The sequence below is a fragment of the Lotus japonicus genome, chromosome 4 (genome assembly GCF_012489685.1).
Source record: "Lotus japonicus ecotype B-129 chromosome 4, LjGifu_v1.2".
NCBI classification, from domain to species: Eukaryota; Viridiplantae; Streptophyta; class Magnoliopsida; order Fabales; family Fabaceae; genus Lotus; species Lotus japonicus.
Genome location: NC_080044.1, coordinates 82,096,562 through 82,109,508, shown reverse-complemented (window position 1 = coordinate 82,109,508; position 12,947 = coordinate 82,096,562). Strand labels below are relative to the sequence as shown.

General features: G+C 34.5%; 2 protein-coding genes across 2 annotated transcripts; both read right to left on the bottom strand.

Annotated features, from left to right (window-relative positions):
* Nucleotides 1–3,307: 3,307 nt before the first annotated feature.
* LOC130713653 (probable protein ABIL5) lies at nucleotides 3,308–5,709 on the bottom strand. Its single transcript, XM_057563437.1, has 8 exons — nucleotides 5,465–5,709; nucleotides 5,300–5,382; nucleotides 4,906–5,053; nucleotides 4,690–4,789; nucleotides 4,506–4,545; nucleotides 3,942–4,096; nucleotides 3,757–3,821; nucleotides 3,308–3,625 (listed from the first exon to the last, which is right to left on the bottom strand). The coding sequence occupies exons 1-8, from the start codon at nucleotides 5,582–5,584 to the stop codon at nucleotides 3,533–3,535; spliced, it is 804 nt and encodes a 267-aa protein (XP_057419420.1). The 5' UTR covers nucleotides 5,585–5,709; the 3' UTR covers nucleotides 3,308–3,532.
* A 578-nt stretch (nucleotides 5,710–6,287) lies between these two features.
* LOC130714181 (proteinaceous RNase P 1, chloroplastic/mitochondrial-like) lies at nucleotides 6,288–10,365 on the bottom strand. Its single transcript, XM_057564074.1, has 7 exons — nucleotides 8,898–10,365; nucleotides 8,603–8,692; nucleotides 8,317–8,498; nucleotides 8,099–8,219; nucleotides 7,592–7,660; nucleotides 7,343–7,472; nucleotides 6,288–7,187 (listed from the first exon to the last, which is right to left on the bottom strand). The coding sequence occupies exons 1-7, from the start codon at nucleotides 10,146–10,148 to the stop codon at nucleotides 6,949–6,951; spliced, it is 2,082 nt and encodes a 693-aa protein (XP_057420057.1). The 5' UTR covers nucleotides 10,149–10,365; the 3' UTR covers nucleotides 6,288–6,948.
* Nucleotides 10,366–12,947: the final 2,582 nt, after the last annotated feature.

Sequence of the window (12,947 nt, the reverse complement as noted above, 5' to 3'; positions counted from 1 at the left end):
AGCAATTGATGAAGAGATGAGTTCTATCATGGAAAATAATACTTGGGTATTATTTGATTTACCACCAGGTTGTAAACCATTGGGTTGCAAATGGATCTTCAAAAAGAAGATGAAAGTCGATGGTACAATTGACAAGTTTAAAGCTAGATTGGTAATCCAAGGCTTTAGACAGAAGGAAGGGATTGATTACTTCGATACCTATGCTCCAGTTGCTCGTATCACTACTATTAGATTGTTGATTGCTTTAGCGGCTATTCACAATCTAGTGATCCATCAAATGGATGTCAAAACAACATTCTTGAATGGTGATTTGGAAGAAGAAGTGTATATGAAGCAACCTGAAGGATTTGTAATGCCTGGTAATGAGCATAAAGTGTGTAAGCTAGTTAAGTCGTTGTATGGGCTGAAACAAGCTCCGAAGCAATGGCATCAAAAATTTGATGAGGTTGTTTTGTCTAGTGGTTTTATTCTAAACCAAGCTGACAAATGTGTATATAGCAAATTTGATACATCCGGTAAATGAGTCATTATTTGTCTATATGTGGATGACATGTTGATCTTTGGCACGGACCAAAATCAAGTTGATAAAACAAAGAATTTTTTGTCATCAAAGTTCTCCATGAAGGATATGGGAGAAGCGGATGTTATTCTTGGTATTAAGATTAAACGGGAGAATAAGGGGATTGTAATTATGCAATCTCATTACATTGAGAAAATACTCAACAAGTTTAATCATGAAAGTTGTTCTCCGGTTAGTACTCCCATGGATCCAAGTGAAAAACTTATGCCAAATACAGGTAAACCTGTGGATCAGCTCGAATGTTCAAGAGCTATAGGCTCTTTGATGTATGCTATGATTAGCACTAGACCGGATATTGCTTTTGCGGTTGGAAAGTTGAGCAGATTTACTAGTAATCATAGTAAACATCATTGGCATGCGATAACTAGGGTATTCAAGTACTTGAAGGGTACTATGAATTATGGATTGTCATATGTGGGATTTCCTTCGGTATTAGAGGGTTATTCGGATGCTAGTTGGATAAATAATGTTGAAGACTCATCCTCTACAAGTGGTTGGGTGTTCTTGCTTGGGGGAGGTGCCATCTCGTGGGCTTCCAAGAAGCAAACATGTATAACTAGTTCTACAATGGAATCAGAGTTTGTGGCATTGGCTGCTGCTAGTAAAGAAGCGGAATGGCTAAGAAACTTGGTATATGAGATTCCATTATGGCCTAAACCGATATCACCAATTTCTATCCGTTGTGATAGTGCTGCCACATTGGCCAAGGCTTATAGTCAAATGTACAATGGAAAGTCTAGACACTTGGGTGTTAGACATAGTATGATTAGGGAATTAATCTTGAATGGGGTGATATCCATTGAGTTTGTTCGGTCGCAACAAAACTTAGCTGACCACTTGACGAAGGGGTTAGCTAGAGACTTAGTGAAGAAGTCGGTAATTGGAATGGGATTAAAGTCCATTTAAATCTACTACCTATGTTATACCCAATTCCCTTCTAATACAACGTTAGAAGCTGAATTCAATGTGGAAAGATCATAGTTAGAGATTGGAGCACTTGTGTTTATCTTCCCAAGATATGTGCTCAGACCTGCAAGTGATGGCTAGGTTGAAGTATATCTTCTTAATGGTTCTTTTGAAAATTGTAAATGCAGGTGCAAGATTAAAAGGATCACCTATGTAAGCATGAAGTTTTGCCGCTTCAAGAAGCTTGGACTTGGCTTCCTATATGCTTATTAATGGATAAGGACACATGGCTTGTAAAGTGTTAAGTATGAATAGTAGAGTGTTGTAGAAACATATGTGTACAGTATCTTTAGATGTTCAAATGGGTTGGCGGGTTCAATCTTTAAAGACACCCCGATTCTCGAGTATTTGGAATGTGTATTTGTACTAAAGTGGAAATTCAATCGCAAGATATTTTCATTTATGCATTTGTTTGATCGTTATATCTGTGTGTTATGAACTGAGTAGATCAAGGATTACACTAAAATGGGGGGATTTGTTGGTGATTTTAGAATCATCAATGTATTTTAGTAGTAATGTGATCTACTAAAGACTGATGCAATTATGCGTTAGGCTCGGAATCGAGTCAGGATAGTGCGGAGTGCACGCTCGGTGAGCCAACGCATAATTGACCGCGAATACGAACCGGGGTCCAAGGGGCGGAGCCCCTGGTTGGGGTCCCGCTGAACAGCGCCCCGTTCGAAATTTTTTCTGAACAGTTGTGACCCTAGTTTGAAATTGTTTGAAGAATTGTGATTTTTCGAAACAATTGTTATTATTCGTGCAAACATAACCTTCTATATAAGGTTGCTTGCAGCCTAAGGAAAAGGGACACAGAAAACAAAACCAAAATCGCTCTCTACTTTCTGATCTGTTCTCTATTGCCAGAAGCAGATTGATCTTCAAAATTATCCCAACAAGGATTTCGTGAACCCAGGCAAGAATAGGGTCGAAATACTTTATTCGGAAAGTGTGCAAACACGATTTTCGAAGTTATCCAGGATTATCACACCCAAATTTCTAACAAATCCTTGCGGGATTTTATTCCTAGATTTCACAAAAGATTATAATGATTCCAAATTTGTAATCGAAATGCGATGCACTGCTCCATGGATCTTCATTCCATTGTTAATTGCTAGTGTCACCTCCAATCAATTTAACTGAATTTCGAGCTCAAGCTATGAAGTATGTTCATGGAGAAGAAGATCAAGTTTTCTATTTCAAGCAACAAGAATGAAGAATAGACCTCATCGCCGAAAGAAAGTAGGGAATGAGAACTTAGAAGCTCGAGAAAAACGTCCACCAATGAATATGAAACCGTTAATTGTTTGATTAAGGCATGAAAGATAATGACAATGAATATTAATCAAAGATGAGCCAGTAGTCTTGCATGCAAATTTGCACTGCAATCAATTAATACTCCCAGCCTAACCACCTATAATCTCTACCACTAACGAATATAAAATACACATGATAGGGTAGTTGCTATCATGGTTTTTTGGTTTTATTGGTCCTTTATTTTGTTTTGGCTTGTTCTTTCTTGTTTTCCTCCTTCTTACTCTTTCTCTTTTTGGAATGGGTCAGGGCACCCCTTATGCTTCTCATTAATAAACCTAAGGACCCAAAACGCTTATTTAGAAATACAAGGACATAGTTTGCAAATTCGCGATAGGCGGTACTTGAAATAAAAAAGCGCAATTAAATCAAATAAATATGATAAACATCTTGATGTGTTGGACACTAAAATTGAGTTTTTTTTTTATAAAAAAAATAAAATGGAACTTCTCATAGTCAATAGTTTATTACTCCACCAAAAAGCAAATGTAGCATATGTAGCATTGTGAAAGCATGTCTCCATATTGACAGAAACAATAAAGAAGAAGCATGTATCCATAGATTTAGCACTACACTGCGAGATATGAAGAAAACGGGAGGAAGCGATATTTGTAAAACAAGATAAACCATGATGAAGTTGACATTGAAATCAGTTAAGACCATTCCAATTTTTCATTGGATTCGTTTTGAACGTCGTATGGGCCATAAAATGTCACTACCATACAAGGATCTGCTGTGGCGTCCAACCTTCTGGGTACTCTTACTCTACATATATACAAAACCAATCACAATCAGAAATCTACAACAAAAAAGCTATTCAAACCCACTTTAATATGCATATTAACCATCAATGCATCATGAATATGAATATGAATATAGTAGGAGGACACACTCACTTGGAAATTAAATTTAGGATTTGGAACTTTTGTGAAGACTGTCAAACCGTCTCGAACAGGCACTACTATTGTTGCAGATAGAAAATGGAAAGGAAATCCATGTCAGAGATGCAACCCAAAAGCAAATTATGCAAAGAGAATAGCATAAGTTTTTGTTTTAGTGTGATAGAAACTTAATATGTTACCCAATGCCAAATTGTTATGATGGTTAACCGCTGTGGTTGGCTTCAAATTCTGAGCAGGATGTGGCTTATGGGTGTACATAAAAAGTGGCAACTCCTCATCTGCTTCCTGTGCATGTTTATCTCCTAACTTTGAAGGAAATTGGTTTTCAGAATCTCTGCATTAATTAGACAAAAAGAATCATAAACTAAAATCTAAAACCCCAAAAGTGAAAAGATTAATTATTTTCTTTCTGTTGTTGTTGTTGAAGTTTTATCAAAGTAAAACCTAAAATGTCTTTCATATCATAGGTGAGATTGCAAAGGCCTCAAGGAACCTTTTACATTATCAGATTTGGGAAGGACTTTTTTTATTTTATAATTGCAATCATGTTACAATACTAGAGTGTATTTGAATATCAGTTAAGTGCAACATGAATGGACTTCTGAACCAATCCATAACAAGAGTTGCGTTCATCCTTTTGTCTTGAAGTGCGTAACAACATCCATTTGCATTGGTAACACTGCTTGCTAACTGATATCTAAACATAACCAAGATTCTCAAGGTGTTGAGGAAAGGTGAGGTACCTTAATAATTTTTCACTGCTTGATCTCCCAACTGTAGGTGCTGATCATGTAAAGCAATTAAGGAAAAAGAAAATAAAACAGGGATTAGATAAATGAAAAAATAGTATGATACAATGAAAATTGATTGAGAAAATGTATAGTCTCTGTGAAAATAAAAAGAACGACAATGAATGAAATATTTTACTTGATAATAAATAACGCGAATGGAACCGTGGCAAATTCTCACTCCATTGCAACTTTGAGAGGGATAACTTATGAGCATATTTTTCATGCCAGAGAAATCTCTGCCCAGAAGCACAATCTTTAATTAGATATTTAGATACCATTTTGGTAAAAACATAAGAAAAATGAACTATGCTCAGAGTATGATGATTTAGGCATTGTACAAAGGAATACTAACTTGCTGTAAGCATTGGATTCGTAACTCGGCCTCAGAAAATGCATTTGTCTGAGAAATAAGGACTTCAAGATTGGCAGAAACGTTTCCAAGATGATCAACAATAGTAACCATGGTCTTGCATATGTACTCTTTTGTGCTCTCTAGCACACTGCACCATTTTCAAATTCCAGTTTGACAATGTCATATCCAGCAACCAATCAAACTCTTCTAACAAAAATTGGAAAAAGCACATATGTTTTGTTTGACGTTGGTGCAAACTCAAACGTGATTTCATGTATGTCAAGGTATCAACGTTGAATTCAACAGAAATACAATCAAAAGAAAAAACTTTTTAATTGGAAATAACATTCCCAATAACGCGCATATAGGAGCTTTGTGAGTTCAGAGGACTTACTCTTTCTTCTCTTTGCTTTTTGAGAATGTAGCTTCACTGTAATCTGCAGCATGGTGTAGCTGACCCCTTAGTTCTCTAAGCTCCTGCAACCGCACCACGAAAATTAAAAAACGGAACTTTTCTGAAAAACTAATTATTAGGATATTGTTATGGAAGAATATGAACCTTAAGGGACTTGTCAAAGCGCGCGCTTTCTTCTATCTTAGCATCATCAGCTTCTGGTTTTTCATGGGAACAAGGCTTCAAATTCATCTCTATGATGATATTACTACTCATTCTGAGCATTAACTAACAGCTGGGGTTATGAAAATAATGCTTAGGTTGGATTTAGTACTCAACTTTGCTGAGTGGAGCTTTTGTTTTGTCCAATTAATTTTATAAGAGTGGGAAAAAACTAGACTTTATTTGACCTGTGACATGGTGGAACAAACAAAACTTATAGACAGATTCTGCAGAGCCAGCAGACTTAATATAAGGGATGATGACAAATAAACAGTTTCAGTCCCGTGATATTCTGTTTTAACCTTTTAGTGTTTCTAATTAAAAAAAGGGAAAGTAATGACTAATAGTGTAATGTAATTAAGGACCATACGTTGTCTTTCATTTGTGTAAAGATTTACAATCATATTATCAGCAGTGGCTTAATTATAACAGCTCAGTGAGATTGCCATCCCAGTTTTCTGATAAAAACAAGTTACGTGCATTATAATTATTAGTTAAGTAAGAAACCTCCTTATACAATTGATTCTAAAAACAAAATCAATTCTCAGGAAAAGTTTCGGTAAGTAGCTTCTAGGTGTCATTGTGCCAGAATTGATTCTGAAGAAAAATAAGTTGATCCCAACATGCCAAAAACTAGAATTACTTGTTGCTTTATATTTTGGAAGCCACATGCCTGGTTTGAGAGCTTGTTGGGACATGCAATATGCTTCATTTCAGATGGAATAATATTATATGTGCCCAGGGAAACACATGAATAAGAGTGCACTCTCACCTTAGTTTGATTTATTTAAAATATATCCTAATCATAATACATTGGACCAGTTACAAATATACTTTTACTTGTACACTTTACATCAAGTTCACTGCATCGTGTTCCGGTATATATGATCCGGATTATGAATATTAATTTTGATGCCATTTCTCATTTTCTATCTCTTACCTTTCTATTTCTTCTTTTTTAAGTAACTATACACTCATGGCATGTCATACAATATTTAACCACATGATCCACACCTCTCACATTGGTGAAGAGTTTAGCAGCATCTAAAAAATTTAAAATACACTACGCTTATCATCATGTCATCAATCTCCATAGATTTATTGATATTTGTATAAAATTTTGAAATTGTAAACACATCCCCTTCAGCATTAGGCAATCAAGACCGAGAAGTGATATAACCCCTGAGAGAAGAAAAGAATCAACACAAAGTGAGGTCATGCCGAGAGCGTGAGTTGAAAAGTTTTGCAATCTCCAGTAAATTATCTTTCAGAGTGCAAATGCATCCAACTTCTCATCTTACAGAATGGTATCAGAGCTTCGGGTCAGTCATATGGGACGACAATTGAGAGTCCTCCATTGTTGATTCTGAGCACTCCAATAGGTTTCCAAGATATAGCTCAAGAGAATCTACATGACAGGGGGAGCTTCATATCTGAAAATCAATGGTACAACCACCAGTCAACTCTGCAGCCTCAATTTCAGCTAATATCGAGTTATTATCTGAGGACACCGGTGCTAAACAAATATCTCTAATATTCTTGTAAAATTCTTGAGGTGTTTCCTTCATTTCTCTGTGGTTGACAAGATTCTGATGTTGTAACTCCTTTGCAGATGCATTTCTAGTAACTGGTCTGGCACACTCCCCATTTTGCAGGGGTTTATAGTCTAATGAAAGGAAGGGAAAGGGGGGAAGGGTTAGAAATCTCAGTTGGCATGATGTGATATTAGCAATTCTTTTGAGATAAAAGTATTGAAGACCATTATATAGTGTTAAAAGCAGCCATGTAAATGTGAAGCAGGTATAATGTGCCAGTAATTACCTTTAGATGTTGTTGAAGATTCTTCACTGACGATATCTGACTTAGCACGGGTAATACACAACCATCTTCTTTCTGATTCATTGCTAAGTTCTGTTTCGATTGGAATATGCCAGTGGCCTTCCTCTGATTCCTGCTACCACAATTGCCATGGTTTCAACTTCACATTTATGGATAACATATAATTTAATTTGTGTCATGTTCCAACATTGTTGAAACAGTACAAGAACTTTGCAGTAACAAGTCTTTTACCTGAATTACAACAGAACATGGAGGGGGCATGTAGAACTCTGGACCAGTATCAGAGATACTGAAGTGTACCTAAAATTTGGAAAAAATAGTGATTCCAGTGTTAAGACAAGCCTATTTGTAAATTGTAGTCAAAGAAAGGAAAATGAAACTATACATTATATATAATTAAGCCTTGTTTGGAAGAGCTTGTTTGAGCTTATCTTATAGCATAAGCACTAATGCAAGTGGAACTTGGAAGAAGCTTATGTCAATAGCTTATGGCTTACCAATAACCTGCTTTGAGCTTATTTTTATAATTTTTTCAGATTAGCTTATAAATAAGAGCTTATGCTTACCTATAACTTATTTCAATAAGGTTCTCAAACTAGCTTATGAATAAGCGCTTATTTAAGCTGTTTACCCAAACTCAAACCTTATTTCATCAAATATAAACAGCTAGGTGAGCTAGCATGCCAATAAGAATAAAGACGCGATAAGAAATTTTTCTTTGCCAGGATATTTGCTCACCTGATGCCTTTCTTTCCACTTGGGGAAGAAGTCATTTCCCAGAAGTTGAAACAGATGATCTCTCATCTCATCATTGGTGATAATTAAGCATTTAAATTTTATAGCTACATATAACCAGTACCTGAAGCACAGGTTAGTAAATGAAGCAGATATGCATAATCAGTAAAAATTAACAAAGAATACGTTGTTAACACTATATTATCCCATTTTGTTCTTACCAATCATCATTTGATCCGGTAGGCGTTGCATAGAGTGCATCAGCATTGTTCCACCTATCAATTAAAGCCCCGTTAATTGCTTCACTCCCTTTGTCTCCTTTGATACGCCTATTATGCAAAATAATAAGAGGAAACTTCTTTGAAGGAAGCTTTTGGCGTATTCCATTGACAACAGCATTAATCTATTGATTTCACCTTAGATGTCAACAACCACAAGAAGAAAAACATGCAGGAGCAGGACAAAAAAAGGAAGAAAAAAGAGTATCTTCCACATTCAGTGAAGTACCTTGGATGGTATGAATCTCCCTTGGCCAAAAAGAGCTACATTTGCACCATCTACCACGGCTTCAAAAGGTCCATAGTAGTCAAGCCATTTCTGCATTTCATAATTTCACATAACTTACTTCATCAATCTGTAATGACTAATGAGATCAAAACTAATGCACATTATTCAAGTTTCTTATAGCATGTTTGGACCAGTTTTCATTTCCTTATAATCAATTCTGGAACCCAGAAGCTCCTCACATAATTGATTTTGACTTTAAAATCAATAGTAGAAAGATTTCCAAACATGCACTTACTTGGAATTTCTCAAAGTCTGACTTTTTCTCTCTTTCTATAGCAATGGATGCAACTGACTTGGCAAAATTCTCAGTTTCAATAGGATCAAGATCAATAGTGGCCAAGTGCACCCCACAGCATTTACAAATCCCATCATTTCCGATGGCTGTGTGAACAACTCTCCATTTTCCCTTTCCCAACAAACCTTGCCCATGCCAGCCACCACCATGATTTTCTATTGCTTCCATTATCAATTTTTTATCCCATTTTCTCTTCCCCACTCTTGAAGCCTGTGTGCTCTTAAACCAATCAATAATCAATTGTGCAGTAGAAGGTGAAACCTTCCTTACACTAGTCCTTAGTTTTTGCAACACATAATAGACCTTATCACCCTTTCCAGCTCTTATGCTATTGCTTACTCTTAAGAGTGCCTCCAACTCAGGCTCTTCAGGGCACACACCATGTTCCAGCATGTGCTTTTCAACAGCAAATGCTTTATCTATTTCTCCATTATTGCAAAAAGTAGATAAAGCAGGACCATAAGACCTTAACCTGGGATTAATCCCTAAACTCTTCATTTGCTTCACCATCTCAAAAGCCATGTCACCATCACCTATTGCCATAGCCATTCTAGCCACAGATGTCAATGAAGCTTCATTCATTTTGACTTTACTCTGAGACATACTCTCATACACCTCAAGTCCTCTCTTCAGTGCATATTTCTTGACATCCCCACTCACCAAAATCCCATTACTAAAATCTCTCTCATTTCTATCAACCGAAACTGAATTATCATTATCCTCATGATTCACAAGTTCAACTTGTGCATTCAAAGTTCTAGCACCACTTCCACTTTTAGCTGGTTGAACAACACCAACAGCAGCAGAAGAACAAAGATACAGCAAAACAGTATAATGATGCTGCTGCAATTTCAGACCCTCTGACCTTGCTGCATCATACAAGGACAAAGCTTCCATGATGTCTCCTCTTTTGGAACACATATCGAAAGCAATCTTCAATTTCATTTGTGGGGTGTCCTTATTCTTCTTATACACCACAATTTCATTGTCCTTCTTCTTCTCCTTCACTCTCTCACTAACTCTGTCACTACTGATACTACTAACTTTTGATTCCAAAGAACCCCTCTTGTATCCATAAACAGAAGCATGAGGAGTGAGTGCATAGTGATTATGACAAAGCTTTGGTTTGAGAGAATGAGAGAAGGGGAGAGATTGTTGCAGGGTGTTGAAGCTGAGGGTGAAGGTGGCCATATGTGGCTGGCCATCAAACTCTCCAATGTTGATAGGCTTTTATAAGATGCAACCTAGTGACTTCAAATGACCAAAGTGTCCTTTCTTATGGAACTTATGTTAACAGAAATGAGATATTATTGTTCATGAAATTATTTGTTTTTTTTTTTAATTGTTCATAAAATTGTCTGTTTGAAAAATTGTAAAATATGAACTCCTTTAATTTTAAAAAACGTAAAATTCTTAGTTGTTCAGAAAATAAAACGTAAAATCAATCATATACTATATCCTATATTATATTTTTTTTTTAAGATCTATATTATATATTACTAGTATTGATCTTGTGTCATGCACGTATAAAATGAGAGTACTTTATCGATATATATCAAACATTTTCATATTTCCTCTTTTGTTTTTCTTTTTTAAATATGTATATCACTTATTTAAGTTTTTTTTTCTAATCCTAGTTACATTTAATTCCTTTATTTTTTCTAATTTGTTATACTTTAAATCAATATTCCAAACTCATTTTAATCTTCAAGAAGTATATATACGAAAACATAAAATATAAATTTTTTTAGTTAATTTCCAAATCAATCATTTAAAACTATTAGATATCAATTTTTTATGACATATATGATATTATTTTGTACGTAAGATATTACATTCAATTTTTTTATATAAAAAATAACAATAGCATAAAAAAAGACTTTATCAACATACATCTTTATGGTAGAAAAATCACAATTGACTTTTATTAATTATTCTAATATCATTAATAACCATTAAATGTCAAATTAATAAAGTAGTTATTTTCGGAAAAAAAAATTACAATTGACTTTTGTTAAATATTCTAATGTCATTGATAACATTACATGCAATATTAATGCAATAATTATTTTAAAAAATATGAAATTATTTAATATTTAAATTATTTAATGTCAGAAAATATAAATATGACATCATCTACCTATTAACTATGGTACGAGAGATAAAACTTATTTAAAAAAACATAGAATGATGGGGTGTCACTTGTCGAAGTTGTCACTTTTTGGTTTCGGAAATAGTATATAGTATAAGACTTCTGAAACCAAAAAGTGGCAAATCTGATAAGTGACACACTCTCATTTTATCACTTTCTTCTCAAATTTTCTCTCTCATACTATAATTAGTAGTCAGATGATGTCATATTTATATTTTCTATTTTTTTAATAATTTAATTAATAATAATAAATAATTCTATAATTTCAAAAATAATTAATGTCGTAATATTGCATTTAATAGTTAATAATAACATTAGAATAATTAACAAAGTCAATTGTAGAAGCATGCTCGAATGTGGGAGACCGATTTCTACCTGTTTTAGTGGCTGTAAGAGGATCGACAATGTTCAGTCTGAATATAGCATTCACTGATGGATACCAGTATTGTATATCATCTCCTCTAACTAGAGCGAACAGATAGTTTGTGGAAGTATGCTCCTTAGCTTTTCCCAATTTCACACTGTTATTGGCATAACAGGAAACAAGAAGATCAACTTCTTCCCAATCCTGCGCCACTTCCACTTTTAGCTGGCTGAACAACACCAACAGCAGCAGAAGAACAAAGATATAACAGAACAGTATAACGATGCTGCTGCAATTTCAGACCCTCTGACCTTGCCGAATCATACAGGGACAAAGCTTCCATGACATCTCCTCTTTTGGAACACATATCGAAAGCAATCTTCAATTTCATTTGTGGGGTGTCCCCTTTGACTATGTCCTTAGTTTTTTTTCTTTGAGGTAATCAAGTCCTTTTACTTATAAAATCAAGCTAGCTTTGTCACTCTCTCAATTTCCATATACATAAAATCATTAAATCTTCATTTTCTTTTCAAATATTTTAGGTTTCTGATTGATTTGGTATATTGCAAAATTTTAAAATTCAAAAAAAAAATAGTGAGAATTTGTTAATTTTTGAAGGATATGAGACTAGGGTTTAAAGAGGTGGGGAGTTGTTGTGTAAGGGGCGGAGCCACATGGGTGGCTTACCGGTGCTCCGCGCCCTCGAGTCTTTTCGATATTCATTTCGATACTATGTTTATTTTTCTTCTAGCACCGGTAATAATTAATATAATTTTCAACGTAGGATAGATCATATAACGCACCATGGCGTAGCGGTCTGCACATGAAAGGATTCTCTCCTGGTCGTGGGTTTCACTTTCTCATCTCAATTCATTTGCACATATTTTTCTTAAAGGATTTACTAACAACTAACCACTAACATTTGCCCATAAAAAAAACATTTTGAATCATTTGGATTATTATTTGATAAAATTATGTTTAATATAATGAAGTTTGATAAAATAAAGGATAAAAAGTTAAATTTGTATAGATATTATACGTAAAAGTAAGTCTAAATAAACATTGTTTAGATAAAAGAAAACAAAATTAATTTTTTATTTGATATTCAGCCACCCGGTGTCAAAATTCTAGCTCCGCCACTTGTGTTCTTAATATTTTATTGAAATTTAATATTTTGATTAGTGAGTTTTGACAAGAACAATGTCTACAATGAATAAATTGATTAAATGAATTGTGAAGATGCTTCTTAAAAAAATGAGTATTTGAAAGTTTTAAGTAGAATAGTATGATTGGAGGACTTGATTTGCAATTATTAGTTAAGGACTAAATCTGCTTTAAAAAATTATTACGTGACTAAACTAAAATCACTCATGGTCAAACCAAGGAACTAAAATTTCAATTAAGCCAATAGAAAAAAAAATTCCATTTCAATAGAATATAGACATGATGAATATTCATTGCTTATTTCTTATAA

Excerpts from the sequence above, each read along its gene's own strand:
- LOC130713653 (XM_057563437.1), bottom strand. The coding sequence starts at position 5,584 with ATGCTCAGAATGAGTAGTAATATCATCATAGAGATGAATTTGAAGCCT. Across the intron at positions 5,383-5,464 it reads GCTTTGACAAGTCCCTTAAG|GAGCTTAGAGAACTAAGGGG; the intron begins GTTCATATTCTT and ends GTGCGGTTGCAG. Across the intron at positions 4,546-4,689 it reads TTCGCGTTATTTATTATCAA|CACCTACAGTTGGGAGATCA; the intron begins GTAAAATATTTC and ends TTACATGATCAG.
- LOC130714181 (XM_057564074.1), bottom strand. The coding sequence starts at position 10,148 with ATGGCCACCTTCACCCTCAGCTTCAACACCCTGCAACAATCTCTCCCC. Across the intron at positions 8,220-8,316 it reads ACCGGATCAAATGATGATTG|GTACTGGTTATATGTAGCTA; the intron begins GTAAGAACAAAA and ends CCTGTGCTTCAG. Across the intron at positions 7,661-8,098 it reads AGTGGAAAGAAAGGCATCAG|GTACACTTCAGTATCTCTGA; the intron begins GTGAGCAAATAT and ends TCCAAATTTTAG.